Source organism: Lissotriton helveticus, chromosome 10, assembly GCF_964261635.1.
Source record: "Lissotriton helveticus chromosome 10, aLisHel1.1, whole genome shotgun sequence".
NCBI classification, from domain to species: Eukaryota; Metazoa; Chordata; class Amphibia; order Caudata; family Salamandridae; genus Lissotriton; species Lissotriton helveticus.
The window spans coordinates 89,768,380-89,784,277 of NC_136071.1; the positions used below are offsets into that span (position 1 = coordinate 89,768,380).

Below are 15,898 nucleotides of genomic sequence, written 5' to 3' on the forward strand. Positions count from 1 at the left end.
GCTCTGTAGCCCATTTTCTTTTTATGGAAACATTGAGGTTTCAGAAGCAGGGATCTCGCACTTCACAAAGTTCTGCAACCCCACGCTTTTTCTAGTTTTTGAGTCAAATATGGGGGGGTATTGAAATGTAGGGCTTTACAAGTCATGCACGCAATCTTTAGTTGAATTCTTGCCTCATAAAGGAGCCAAATCAGGGATTTTAGACTCATGGAAATGTGATTATTTATTTTTGTTCTGGAGACAAGTCTAGCAGCTGCGTTAAAGGAGGCCCTTAAAGGAGCCAACTTGTACCCAGGTACGCCGCATAGTGTGGCACTACCATAGTCCCGCCTGGGCAACACAAGAGCTTGAACTGCATGCTTGATGGTATCATGTGGGAGGTAAGGCTGAAGTTTACGTAGAATGCTCATCTGGTAATTAGCTCCTTTGGTGACGGTACTGATGTGATCCTGCATATTTAGGTATTAGTCTAATGTAATTCCCAAGGATCTAGCAGAATCTATGATTTGAGGAGAATAGTTGAGGGCTGGAAGATGCTTCATCCATAGACCGATGTTGGGAATGTTATTCGGAGGAGTGATGAGTAGGAATTCCGTTTTAGCAGCGTTGAGCTTGAGATGGTTATCAGTGAGCCAAAAAGGAGTGCCTTACAAAGTAGAGGTGAGGGATAAGATGTCTTCTGGGGAGGAGTTTTGAGATACAGTTGAGTCTCATCTGCATATATATGATTCTAAGTGTCAGCAGATTTTAGGGAGTCAGCTAGAGGGTCCATGAGTTGGAGAAATATGTTAACTTATTTTTTAAATGCGTAAACAGTTGCATACTCCCTGGTGAGGTTTGGTTTAATGGTTAGCTTACCTAGAGATGCTTTACTAAAAAATGTGAATACCATTCCAAAGGGCGTGTAGGGGCACTGACAACCAGTGTCTTTGTAAGCACTCTTATGTGGATTGCCCTGCACCAGATCAGCCAGGCAGATGGAAGGTATCAGAGACGGTGATCACTTGCTGAATACTTCAATCTCAAAAACAGCAGGAACACACAGCAAGCGTGTTTCTTGAAGAGAGACTTACCAAGAAAAAAATACTGCAATAATTTATAAGGTAAAATATTACATTTAAGGCAACTGAAAATATATTGCAAACTCCTTACCCATGAGCAGAGATTCCCCAGATTGTAGCTCCATGATCGGTTTGCTCAGTGGAGGTTTTGATCTAAAATGTAAATTAAATAGTTAAAATAAATTCTGAAAATACAATATACCCATTATGATAAATAATATGCATTTGACCGAGTGAACTCGAATACTGAAACCAGAGCTCTGTAGCGCCCTAGCTAAGTTCACAATATAGAAGTACCAGTGCATGCATATTTGTATGCATACACAGCAAAGACACTACAGTTTAGAGTCATAGTATGAAAGCTATACTGTTGGAATCCACATGATGAAAGTCTAGATGAAATGGAGAACTTTAACAGATACATTTTAATTTTTTTACTTACAGAATGCAGTTGCTTCTGTTTTTTTACTAATGTTATGTGTATCTGTAAGGTGCTCTACCACACGCACGGGTATTCTGGAGCTAATATATGAATTTATTTTTGCTACCTTCCACAAGTGAGCATGAGAGCGACCTTGTTACTATCATAGAATGTGTCCAGAATAAAACCAGGAAGCTCAGGTTTAGATTTACCATATAAATGGAAGGAAGAGATTCTGATGAACTTAGAGATCACAGTCATGGCCAAGGGGTAGAAGAGACATGGCACCTTTTAAAAGGGCAAACCAAGAGGAGAGATAGAACATTTTAGACACAACATGGGGGGTCGGGGTGACATGAATGAAGGGGAATTTATCTCACTAAAGAAGAATAGGCTGTCCAGGAACTGGAAATAATCTGAAGCTGTTGCTTTTTGCTCTACCCTATCTTAAATATCTTCTATTAAAACATTCTCACAAACTAAAATAGGGAGAAATAGATTTCACACTATCACTTTGTGAGGTAGCCATTGTGAATTCTGCAGGGAACGAAGCAACGAGAAGCCTATTTTTAGCTGTTCAGTTTTTTCGATTCAGTAGGTAACACAAACAGACTCCATGCTCACTTGCAACTATGTCTTATTGTACTTTAAAAGAAGGATGCATCATGGGGAGAGTCGCAAATATTACGATCACAAGTTTGTGGAGAAGACTATATTGGAAATACTAGGACGCAGCATCCATACCAATGGCATCTGCGCCAAGAAAACAAGAAAATTGTACGGGGCAGCATTTGCTCCAAAGTATTCAACAGAAATTATTTCACCAAAGCCAGTTTCCCCTCCACAGTAAGCTTGAAGGCTCATCTAGTCACAGACAGCAGGATTTATAGTTTACACTAAATGGTCATTGCCCAGCTCTGTACTCGTATGATACATGAGTCTTAGGGGGATCGATGGGGAGTGGTGGAACAGCAGGTTCAGAACAGAATCACCAGGCTATGAAATCATGCTCCAATCTGTCATCCTTCTACACTATTTTCATATATCTCTACTCTGCATTGGCCCATTCCTTCATGTCTCAAACAGTCAATCAACTCAGGTCCCTTCCTACACCCCACCTAACTGCCAATCTCCACTTGGCCAACAGTAGAGTAAGATATGCCTCTTTCTTCATCATCTTGTTCTTAGTTGCAAAATTATGAAATGCCTAATATGCAAACTTCAGGAGCTATCTGAACTATGAGGGCAGTGCATGTTGAGTAGTGTTCGCAGAATTGAGACCTTGAGACAAGACCATGCCAAGTCCAACTGAACGAAGGAGGCCTCTGGAGTGGGGTAGGTATTATTCTTCCTCAATACTGAGGTCAAATTGGAATTCATACACATCAAAATGCATTTTACTGGTCGCCAACGGCCTGATTCTGCGAATCGGGCCATTTTCAACTGGCAAAATGCAAGATACATATTGCCCAAAATGTGTTAACCAAATCGCAATTTGGAATTGCGACTACATACCAATTCGGTATTAGGTAGGAGTGTGTTTAGAGATTCCCTTCCTAATACCAAATCGCAGTGGTATGTAAGAATATTTTGCGACCCAAATGCGTTCGCAAAAGGTTTGCATTTTACCACCTACTTCAAGTAGGTGATAATCCATTTGAAAATGGGACGGAATCCCCAGGGAGCCTCTTCCCCTTTGTGAATAGATCTGAAAACAATTTTTTAAGAGCAGACGGTGGTCCCAGTGACCACTGCCTGGTCTTAAAAAATGAAAAGAAAACTTTTCATTTTTCTCTTTTAAACGCCACCCATATTCCTTTAAGGAAAATGGGCTGCATTTAATAAAACATATAATTGCTTTATTTAAAAGCAATCATGGACATGGTGGTCTGCTGACCCCAGCAGGCCACCATCCCGTGATTTTAACGATTCCCAATGGGTCGCAAATGGCAACCTACCTCTTTAATATTCATGAGGTAGGTCGATTTGCAACCCACTAGGAATGTCTGAATGAAACTCCATTTGTTTCATACGTTAGGAATTGCAATTACCTATTTGCGATTCACAGAGAATTGCAATTAGGTAATCGCCAATCCCAATATTGATACATCTGGTCCCTATTTTACTCCAAAATGTGTAAATGGGGAAATATAGTGGCTAGGTGCCAAAGAATATTGATGCAGCTCTACGTTACACTCCAAAGAGCATATAGTATCTCAGAATTAAGAGATTCAGCAACCTCAAGTCGCTTTGATTGCGTTCATTACGGCATTATAGGCAATAAATTGCCCAAACCAAGTCCATAATCGTCTTGTAGGGCTATGAATGTAACAAATGTGCAGTTATCATATTGATCTCCTTTCATTAGACTTCCAGCTGGTCCCAAAAGAATGCTATGTGTGCTTTGGGCAAATTAACGAATTTGGGCACGAACCATATGGTCAAAGCAGGAGTATACAATGCAGTGATACCCAATCTCCCCAAATATGTCAGCCAACATGGTTTAGTCATGTGGACTGAGGCATTCAGCCAAGTCTTCGCCAGTTGCACCTGCAGCAAATCAGTACCTTGCATATCGCTTACTAGGCCCAGCCCCACAGGATCTGCCTCCATAGTCATCCATCTCGACAACCATGTCAGTTGTGCCGCCATATAGTATGTTTTAAGTTAGGTGTCCCCTCTGTCTAGCAGTCTCATAGCTTCTTCGATTGAGAGACATTTTCCATGAATGTCATTTAGGGGTAGCCAGGGGTCGCAGCTGCAACCATTGATTTGCCCCTTAAGACCCCTGAACTGGGAAGTGGGAAAATCAGGGCCAAGAACTCAGGGATGTCTCGCATTATCAGAGTCAGGCTCCAACCTCGTTTTCAGCTAATTTTTATTACATTAATAGTGAAATATTAAATTAGATTAGAACTATAAGATTAATAAAAAGTGAAGTAGCAAGATCTGGAGCAGGACCTTAACTTGCATCTTAGGTAAGAAAAATAATATGGCTTTAAATGTATGTTGTATGCGTGCATGTGCACGAGAGTGAATTTTTTTGAGAGAGCATGTGTATATGTGAGCCTGTATGTTTGTATGTGGGATCGTAAGTGTGAGGATTGTGATGTAATATATGGTGTGGTTGCGAGACCTCACAGTGTAATATGTTCAGGAAACCATTTCGGATCCACTCAGGCTTGTGTGTAAAATCTCTAGTTCAACCCTCAGTAGCTGTGGCTTTGAGCAGGAAGGCTTAAACAAAGGCATTGATGTAAACATTTAGATGCACCAAACCACAGAATAAGAACGCCACACACAACAAAGGAAATGTAACACCAAGTTATACAAATAATTATATTTGTATGAATTTTAATTCTTAGACACCAAGATGAGCAAAATCCACCCCAGGGTTCCAGAGATATAGAGTTTTAAGTAAAACGTAAATCTCAGCTTTTTCATGCAAAGCACAAACAAGCTTTGATAAAGATAAAGTTTGGAAACTTTTGAGAAGATTGAAAGAGCTGTGTTTGACTACTCCAGCTCAGACTGGCAACCAATTCAGGTACGGAGAAGGTCAGGGGAGTATTTGGAAAGTTACCTGTGCACCTAAGCAGTATCACGTCCAGTTCCACACTTTATGAAAGGACCACTATAGGCTTCAATAAAGTGGTCCTGATGCTGAGGATGCAGGATGCTAAGATGATCTGGGTGCTGTGTGGTCGAAGGAGGTCTTCCTGGGGTTGTTCCTCGGTCCACGGTTGAGGTGGGGCGACTTTGGCCACAGAAGACGAGATCCCCTGAAGTCCTCTTCGAGCCAGGAGAAATCCAGTTTCAACTGGGCTACTGGTCTCGGTCACAGCAGGTCCAGTGGTTTCCTTTGATGAGGTCTAGTGCCCTCCTTTGGCAACCAATCAGCATTCTGACTACTCTCTTGGGTCCGGCAGACACGGGTGCAACTTCTGAGTGCCGAGGGTTGGTCTTCTTGACTACACGTCAGCACCGTCAGCTGTGATTCTTTAGAAGTGGCTGCTGACTGGCCAGAGGGGAATACTTCAGGTTTTATGGCCCTGAAACTTGAATAGGGAGTCAGTCGAATAACTCTTGAATTTCACCATTTCTGTCTGTGGGGACTTTTCCAGGAGCCAGGCACCTACGTCACAGTCCTGTCTTTGCTAGCCCAAGTAGCAGCAGGTGCGGTCAGTGGTTGATGCAGCCTCTCTTTCCAGACCCAGAGGTCAGCAGGGCAGTCCTTCTTTGGTCCTCTCTCCAGTCTAGATGTGATCTGAGGTTCAGGGTACCAGGGGTGCCATATTTAATCCCAGAAAGTGCCCTGGGGGATGAAGTGGTCACTAGCCAATAGGCTACCAGGATCCCTCCCACCTTATGACAATGTTTGGCTATGTGTAGCATCTACCTATCCCAGAGTGCCCTATTCTGCCCACTTCCAATAACCCTTTTCTTGGTGTGGGGAGCTTGGTAGCCCACCCAAGAGGTGTAGATACCTGTGGGGTACATGCCCATGGAAAAAATAGTTTGGCAACTGGTTACCCTCTCTGTTCCCGCCACCAGTCCATCTATCTGAACAAAGGGGCAGCCCTCTCAAGTTTGGTAGCCATTTGTCCATCAGAGTCGGCTTCTTTGAAGCTCGCCTTTTGGGCCAACACCCTGTGTGGCTTCTTGCGAGGGGGAGGCCATTCTCATTACTCCCCAGGAGGGCAAAAGGCTGTCTGGTGGCCAGAATTTCCGAATGGCCACTAGATTAACTGGGCAACAGAGTGGCAAATTTCTAAAGTTGCTTTTCCTTAAAAGTGACACTAAATTTGACTCGGTTAATGCCAGGATTAATTTGATACTTCGAAATACTAACTGTAGTAGTCCTATTTAGAAGGTAGCCGTTAGCAGTGCTGAGATATCAGTCTGTAACTCTGTACTTGCCAATGGGGTTTTTACTGTTAGGTCATATGAAAATACATGCCCTACTTAATAATCTAGAAGCCCCCTGTCTTAGGTCTCGATAGGGCCGCATTAGGGCGACTTACGTAATTCATTAAGGGAGTTTTGGGCTTTGCCATAGGTTCAAATGCCAAAGTCGAACTAGCAGTTTTAAAACTGCTCTTCCAGTCTGCAGTGACAGGCTGGTAGGCATGCTGTGCTTTGTCACTCTCGGGGTGACATAATCTGTGCTGCAGCCCTGGATGAACTCCTTAACTTACATGCCACAGGATGGGTACCCCTGGTAACGTGTACTCTGAACTTTTAAGTAAGGTAACCTAGGGGTAGCCAAATCAACATATATTTTGCAAAGGGTTAGAACACTGGTACTGAGGTCTGGTTAGCAGGCCTCAGTACACTCTCACAGTCGAAAAAACCAGCAGCATCAGTCGAATGCTTTGGGCTGATCATGCAAAAAGAGATAGGGGGTGCTAGTGTTAGCACATTGTAGGTAAATTTAGGCATGGGGCACCCTGGAAAAAATGCCAACACTGACATGCTGTAGGTAATTCTTGGCACAGGTGACACCTGTGGCAAATTGCTAGAGCAGGCCGATTGGGTAGCAATAAACATAAATACAGTGATTGAGACTACTGCTGGACGGATATTACTTGTATTCTTCAAGCAGGACCACTCAAATACATGTTGCCTCTTTGATATATTTAAAATTCACAAGGACCTTTTACCCGCATTTCCTTTCTATAAATCCAACTCCTGATCGAAGAATGATTAACTTAAAGAAGCTTGTTGACAGCCTGAGGGGATTGTGCGCACACAGAGATTTTGGCGTGCAGATAGAGTGAACAAGAGACAGAAGGAATTGAAAGACAGACAAGACAGAGCGAGAGGCTCGCAATGAGCGCTGCGGAGAGATAGAGGGAAGAAAAAAACAAGTTTGACGAGCAGAGGAGGAGGCAACAGGGGGAGGGGGGGGGGCCTGCGCCTGTTTCCCTTGCGGGAGCGAGCAGGGGCACCACCTGTTTGCAAGTTAATTACAAACCGATGGTATCAAAGCTCGCTCCCGCAAGGGAATCGATAAACGTGAACGCATTGCCATTGAAAGCAATGCAATCCGTGCAAGTTTTTAGGCGAAAAACCGAATCGATTTCAAGAGGTCTCCCATGCAGCGCATGCGCGCTGTGTATGGCAAGACCTAAAAATGGTTGCAAAAGAAAACAAAAGCCACGACATGCCATGACATGCCACTGAAAGAAAACCATGAAGTAACACTAGTAAAAGACAAAAGGGGATGGTCTACAAGAAAAAGTCAGGACCAATAGTTTGCCATAATATACAAATAATAAAGTTACATGTTTTTTAGGTAGCAGAGTCTGGCTAAAACCATGCCATTGTAAACAAATGAAGTAAAACTTCTCATTTAGAATTTGGCGGGTGGCTTGCCATCCACCACACTGACAGACTATTGCCCAACATATTTCGAGCTCTCCACTGGCCTAGCAAATATGTCTCACTCTGGGCCTTCAAAAGTGATGCAGATACAACGGCTCCTCAAAAAAGCACAAGGCTTGCCGAGTGGCTGCCACATTTCAAGCAGCCTCTCTGGTTTTGTAAAACACAAACGTGGTTATCTCCCAAGGTGTGGGGTTATTGTTTCTCCTCCAGACAGCCAGGTTTTACCTGGCAGTCCTAAACAGAAAAAAGTACATCAGACCGTCTGGTCTAAGTAGGGCAGAAGGTTGATGTACTTACAATGATAGCTCCAAGTACACTGGCGATCGGTGTAAGGTTTCCGCCAATTGAGCCAGTAGGGGCACCGACAAATGAAACTCGACAGTATACCTGACTCTAAACAGAGCAAGTGGACCATCAATTTGACGGAGCGGTGATTGGGATGCCTGCAGTACAGTACAGGTCACTATTTAACATGAGGACTTTTATTTTGCTGCTTACACGATATCGTAACAAAACCACTGGACGAAGGACATTATGTATAACTTGTGACTGGTCTACTTATTCTCATGGGAATTTACTCTATCTTAACAGCACTCTTGGCAGCCTTCTTTAAAGATAACTATAAAAATGATAGTTGCTAATTGTACAAGGTGTTTTCCTTATGAACCTCTGTTGTTAATAGAGGGGGTGTAGGGGTAATGTGCCCAGTGCATAACTAGGAGCACAACCTCGTACTTCCCGCTGACATATGCAAAGGATAATTATGTAACACTTTTGAACTATATTTACAAATATGTTGGACCTGTATTTCTACTCAGCAGCCTTTAATGAACTCTACTTCTAACAACGAGAACTGTTGGTGTTTTTGTGTGTCATTTTGATCCCCTGTGTGGTATGCAGACATCCATTTATGTTCATCTCATGTTGTCCTTCCTTTTTATGTACTCCCCTATTTTTAGGTCTAGTGACCTTAAATGCGCGCAAGCGCATTGAGGAGCGAGAATTCAAGTCGGCAAAATCCTCGTCAAACCAAAGGGCTTTCAGCCAGCGTTTTCTTTCAGTTCACGTGAAACACAAGCACGCGCATCAGGCACTCCTCCCACACCTCACGGACATCTGTTCATTTCTCCTGCACAAGGCTCTCCTCCCTCCCCACATCAAAGGCATCCCAGGCTTCCCCAGCGCTGCCCCGCCCATCAATCACCCTCCCACGCCAGCAGCTCTTCCCGCTCCGACCCCCTGCTCTCCGCCCCCTGCTGCATCAAAGTCTTTTTTTTTTACTTAAATTACCATCTGTTCCAAAGCCGCCTTCGAGAGCAGCTCGTAATGACTAGCCACAGCAGTTGCTTCCTAGGCTGCTGCACATAGCTTTGACGTACATGGGCGCTGTGCTATATGTTTAACACGCGCCCGCTTTCATAATTACAACACACACTTCAAATTGGGCCCCTGATTTCTTCGCGCAACCACACATCCCCTCCATGCTGTTTCACCTCAGATGCATTGCTAAAAACCTGTCCGGCCAAGGCGTACGTATCTGCCCTAACGTTGAGTTGCTGCCCTCGTGTTTGCAGCATGAAGTAAGTACTGCTGCGCTCTTCAACAGACTTAATAAAGGTCTACACAAGGTCTCGTGCATGGAACTTAGCTTTCTTCACCCCAGTGAACAACAGATTACCAGCAAATGCCATGATGAGGGTCTGGCCGAAGTCTAAGAGCCCCTGCACAAGCCGCATGCACACTGTACAACACAAACCACATAAAATATGATAAACTCTTGCAAATTAAAACAAGCATTTGCAATGCAATAGGTCTCGTTTTAACGCAAATTTAAGCTATAGGCCTTGTAAATGACAAAGCCTTTTATTTATGTTCCAAAAACCAGAACGCAAAAATAAAGGGCATTATCATTTACAATGCTAATAGTTCAGACTCGCGTTATTGCGAGACCTATTGCATTTCCAATGCTTGTTTTTGTATGTGACTACGAAGGCCACCACCCCTCCTTCTGACCGATTCTATAGTATCCCTTAAGTCTAGGGTAAGGAGCAGGTGTTTTAACTTTGATAACCAGTAACCTTAGGGGGCATAGTTTACTATGCCGGATATAAAATTCCTATAATCCTAGTAAAATGGGTCCAGGAAATAACAGTCATTGGACGCACTGGTGGATTTGTTTCCATCATAGCTAATATGAGTTAAGGTGACCCTTTCTTGATCATGGAGAGAGTGTTGTTCCATTACCCACTCACACTCATGAGATAGGTTGTATCTGGCATGTGTTGGGTGATAATTACAAGCATGCAAGGATACCCATGATTATAGTCATGTGATTTACCTGTGTGTGCGTTTGATAAATAATCACGTCTGACACTCCGTTTTGTTTCATTGGACCTGCTTTTGTGTAATACTCTTCCCCGCTGCAGGAACGGGATGATTTACACATGAGAGTATCCCAGGTAGGACTCACTTGGGCACTCTTTAGATGTACTCCCCCACTTTAGTTTGTAGGGATATAGGTGACACCAGTTATTTTGTTCCAGCAGGTATCCGACAGCCCTGACGAATGCCCCAGACCTCTATGGCTCTTTGTGTGGGCAAAAACATGTTGGCTTACTGCAAAATGGATTACAGACATTACTCTCTACAGGGTCCATCAACGTATTTGGTTTTACAGTACCTCAGGTCCTCACGAATAAAGGTGATAACCGAGGCACCTGAAGGTATTTTTAATTCAACTGGATCCCGCTTGTGTCCTGTAAGTTTTATGTAAGAAGTCCCTCCTTTCGCCAGAGTCTTCACGGAGGTTGAGTCCGCCCTGGTAGCACCATCTTACCAGGGAGAGGAGAGGATGCCTATGATGAAGCAGGACACAATATTGTGTGCAAGTCATCCTCTTCCACTAGGGATGGCATCCTAGACCCACCTAGATTATACAGGGCCTACAGCAATTAGATCTTCACATTCGACCACAGTTTCCTTGCTTATTACATTGGTATTGGCAACCTACTACTTTTGTGTTTATTGAACTGAACTAGAACAGCTAATGATTTGTGAAATATCAGGTATGTTTGTGGTCATGTATGAAATGACAATTACCTTGTGCCACATAGAAGTTTAGCAGATCCACTTTAATTAGTTTCAAACTGAGAGCTTTTCATTCGCAGAACAACTCACTTAATATTGTACAACTTGCGTGCAACAATCATCGGGAAATCCACTTCAAAGTACTTGAGAGGCAGGAGGTTCTCATCCTGTGAACAGAGATCATGAGTCAGTGTAAAACATAAATCCTGGATAAGACATGCAGAACTAAAACACAGGCAGGTCACCTAGAAGACCCAGGAAACACACAACTGCATAAATGCTCTGATTGAGTAGTCCAGACATAATACTGCACAAGCATAACAAGCAGCAGCAAATAAATAGAAACACAGACAACACATGCTGGTCACTGGCCGGTATTAGTGTGGCACTTCACAATGCATTGTGGTACAATCAATTTCCACATTAAGCCAGTATTAAGGGCGAATTAACAATTCAAGCTAAAAGATTAGGGCCTTATCTTATGGGAATAAGAACCAGGATGGTCCATGAATAGAATATCTGGGTGAACTAGCCTCCAAGGACTTTGGAAACTGTCTGAAATTAAGCCTATGTTTGTATCTGATTATTTAGAAATATCTTTCCTAACTGAGGGTTTTAGATTTTGCACATAGTTATCATCTACTTTGTACAAGAAGTTATGTACAACAAATGGTTTGTGACTACAAGAATTATAACAAATCGTGATTCACTACAAGGCTGCTTTGCTAATCATTCTTTTTTGGGGGGAAATCCTTTAAAGGCAGTAAGATCTGTGTCCCGAAAAAGAACTACGTCCATAAATACTAAAGCGTTTTGCAGTCACACACACTGAGATTCACAAAATCACAGAGTTTAAGACGACAAAGATAAATTATAATATATACTAAACCACTATTGGAATTTGGAAAAAACGTTCTCGATTACAAAAGTAGTTATGCAACTGTAGGGGAAGGCCGGCATGAACGGGGTGTCCCCGCCAAGCTGCGATTCGCAATTGCATGCATCAGTGTTTTGCTAAAAATGACTGAATCCTCAAAGAAGTTGGTAACTCATTTGCAGTACAGAGGCTGTCCTGGTTGTCAGCCTTGCACAGCAGAGGCTGCAGTCCTGAGGACCTCTGCCTTTTCCCTCAAATGTCTTCACAAAGAGAAAACGATTTTTTAAGCAGTTAAACATCAATATAGGGTATAACAGAACACTTAGCCCTGCACTCTCCATCCACTAAGCCAGTTTGCCCTTTGGCTTAAAACGTTGAAACATTCCCACATTACTTTACTATTTTTGTTAAGCAGCACCAGTTTCTTTAAGGAACACAGATGGCTTAAAAATAGATATATTTTCATTCAGGAATGCGAATACAGGGATGGTGTTATGCTGTTCCTTGAAAGCCACCATCCCTGTTAGGAGCCCATACCAAGAAGTTGCTAATACCAGCCTGACATTGTGAATATGCAATTTGTTACTTGACCAATTTATACATAAGTAACATCACAAAATAACAGAAACCGATGATTTTAGCCAAAGTTTGCGGTTTAAATGGCATTGTGGGTTTGGCAATGTAGTGGAAGCCATTCAAGTCACACCACCCTGGACTCCGCTGGGTGCCTCGCTTTCAGACATTTCTGGGTTAGATACGGTTCCCTGGGTAGTGGCAAAGTCCAAGTCCAATAGGTGGATCCATTCAGCATGTCAAATTAGAGGAAATTTGGATTTACCTTCACACTGCCAGTGTACTTCACACTGCCAGTGCATAAGTGAAAGCTACATCTAGAAGAATAATGGAAAAGTGGGTCCTAGGATCCTACTTTTATACCCGGTGCCTTCTTTGAAGTCGTTGCTATAGAATTCCCTTTGAAGTGCTTGAAGTTTACTGCCTCCCATGCCCTGGCTCCAGGCTGACTGCATGAGCAATGCAGTAGCAACAAGTCCTTTGCATGATGGCAGGGCCCAGCCTGTTCAGTTGCAAGGTCGGGTTGCACCTTGCTCCTCCCCCCATTTTCTGAGAGTGATGCCCCACCAAGGCTCACCTATCTATTGTGTGGCTGTCTGGGAGGAATAAAAAACATCAACCAGCCAACTACACTGTTGGACTTTGGCCCTTAGGGCAGGTTCACCCCTAGACTTTTTGCTTGAAATGGTGATTTTGGGATTCTGCGCACTTTCACTGTGTCCCAGTGGAAAGTGCGGGCGCACTCTGAGTGCATGTGCTGAGCTAGGCCTGCCCGCCCATAGGAATGCATGGGGAATGTATGTGTCCCTGGTAGTTCCTGATGCGTGGGGTGTACAGGCTTGAGTCTGGTATGTGTGAACTCGTGAGAGTGAATGCTGCGCAACGGTGTATGCAGCATGTATGTGTCTAGTAGCGAAGCGCCATTTCTAGACATGGCTGTACGTGTGCTGTGAGGGTGCTGGCGTGTGATTGGCTGGAGCTGGCTGGCATGCCAGGCTCCAGGAAGTCTGGATGGGTCTGCCCGGTGGTGAGTGGGAGATTAGCATGAGTGATGTGTGGGAGGAGTGTACCTGTGTCCTGGATGGGCTGGGTTTTCCCCACACAATGCTGGCTCCGCCCCCCTGTGGTGTGTCTAATCACCCAAGCCCTGCCAGTGAATAGAGAGGGTGGTTGAGGTAAACAGAGTACTCAAGAACCAGCTGCGACTGGTTCCGCCCCCACTCTGCACCCTTGAACAAAGAAATGCACTGTATAAAAATGGGGCTGTGTCCCCACAAATGTTGTTCTCTTCCAGGATCCTGAGGGGGCTGTTGCTGCTGCTGCTGGGCCAGAGGACCGCCACTTGGGCTGTCTCCCTGCCTGGAGACCCAGTGAGCTGGCTCTGGGCCCAGCCTTGCCCCCTGCCTGCCCTGAAGGACTTTGCTGGACTCTGTTGTCCCTAGCGCTGGTGAGCGCTTCCTGATTTTCCTAGCGCCTGGGAGCGCTTCGTTTTGCTTGTAGCGCTGAGCGCGCTTTATTGCGACCCCTGGGAGCGCTGTGGTCACCCCTCTAGCGCTGAGGGGCGCTTTGCTTTTGGAAGCCGGAGCCCACCCGGCGTTGACCCCGCTCCGTGACGAGTCTTGAGCCCCCTGGCAGGTGCCCACCCTGCCCGGGACATTGCCGCCTTTCGAGCGCGTGCCCACCGCGCTTTATGGTAATTAAGGCCGGTGCCCACCCGGCATTGCCCCTCGAGATTCACCGCCGCAGCCCGGAGTGTTTTTAAAACGTTGCCGGGCCGCTGCCAAGTGCGACCCGGAAGTGGTTGGCCGGCCGGCCAATCAGTGAGCAGGCCGACCGGACGTCCCGCCCCGCAGCCGCGACCTGGAAGTCAGGCAGGCCGGGGGCAGGACAGAGAAACAACCGGACGCAGACGGGAGGCCACCCCGTGCTCCAGGAAGAGAGAGAAGCCGGCGTCTTCTCTTGTCCCCCCCGGGCTCCCAAAGCGAGGGAGAGCCCAGGAGAGTGAGGGCAGAAGCCTGGCCGAGAGGAGCTGACGCCTCGAGGAGCCGCCGCCTCCCCTGACAGCCGGTGAGTGCGGGCGCCCCCGGGGTCACTTCTCCACCCCAGCGAGGCTCCCGTGTGAAGAGGAGAGCCCCGCCCGTCCGGAGGAAGCCGGTGAGTGGGGCCCCGGGGGCATTTCCTTTGCAAGTCCCAGAGAAGGACTCTACTGTTGGGCTGCATTTCTTTTGAGCCGGTCGAGGCTCCAACCGGCACCTTTGTTCATAGAGCCACGAGGGCTCTAGTGCCTCCCTGTTCCGCCGGGTCCCCTGAGAGGGACCCCACGACCCGCATTGGTTTCTGAGCCCTGAGAGAGGCTCTAGGCACCCCCATTTTGCTACGAGTCCGCAGGAGGGGGATTCCAAGGGGGCACAGTAGTTTTACGAGCCCTGAGAGGCTCGGGAGGGCCAGTCATTGGTGTAGCGCCCTGAGAAGGGCTCCTGAGTGCCTTTCCATTTGTGAAGAGCCCAGTGAGGCTCTGGAGGGCCACCTTTATTTCTTAGGGCCCGGAGAGAGGCTCCAGGCGCCAAAGTCGTTGTGAAGGGCCCAGAGAGGCTCAGGGGGCCATTTTGTTGCTGCAGAGCCTGTGAGGCTCCAGCGTTGGCCCCATCATTGTGCTACCCAGTTGCCCAGCACTTTGTGGGCAACTGCCACGTTTAGGCCCTGACATTGGGACACATGGACAGTCACAGGTGGTGACTTGTGAGTTTGGCGCAATTGTTATTGTTCTATGCACCTCTGAATGTATTGTTTATGCGTCATGTGCCTTACACCTCTGAATGTATTGTGATGCATCATGTGTTTTCCTCCTTTACACCTCTGAATGAATGTTATGCATTGCATCATGTGTTTTCCTCTTACACCCCTACAGGTATTGTAATACATAGGTGGTTGTTTTCTCCCTAGTACAGGTGGTGCTAGTGAGGTCCTGGTTACCAGTAATTACTGGTTGTGTGCTATTTTGTGCTATATTCTATGTACTAAGTGCTATTTCTGAAAGTGCTATTTCTGATTCCTGACAGTGGTCCAGGTGGCCCTGTCTTGTAAATATCCCCTTGTAAATTCTGCCCGTGCCTCTGGCACATTGTAAAGTGTGTGTTTTATCTAATGTGTTTTGGTGTAATACAAAGGCTATTTTTATATAACCTTGTGTGGAGTTTCCTTTGTGGTGGGCCTTTGGTTGTTGTTGCTGGGGTGCGTGCGCAAATACTTAGCCTACATCGCCTCCAAGTTTAGCCTTGCTGCTCGCGCCACGTTACCTAGAGGGTGAGTAGGGGTTATCTTGGCGTGTAACTCCCTTGCCCTGACTTGGGTGTGGTGGTCTCTGACTGACTTTGGCGAAAGCCCTGGCCAGCCGGGGATCCCACTTCCAACATTGGCGGCAAGCGGTGGGATAAGGATTTGTGTTTGCCTTGTACCTTAGTAGCGGCTGGCTGCACCACAAAACTCTGC

The 15,898-nt window shown here is 45.7% G+C and overlaps 1 protein-coding gene across 1 annotated transcript in view; it reads right to left on the reverse strand.

The window, feature by feature from the left end:
- Positions 1-15,898, reverse strand: part of LCMT1 (leucine carboxyl methyltransferase 1) — a 172,807-nt gene that overhangs the window by 100,005 nt on the left and 56,904 nt on the right. The window contains exons 4-5 of the mRNA XM_078664171.1: positions 11,050-11,126; positions 1,153-1,214 (exon numbers count right to left, since the gene is read on the reverse strand). Of these exons, the coding sequence (XP_078520297.1) occupies positions 1,153-1,214; positions 11,050-11,126 (139 nt within the window). The remainder of the gene's footprint in view (positions 1-1,152; positions 1,215-11,049; positions 11,127-15,898) is intronic.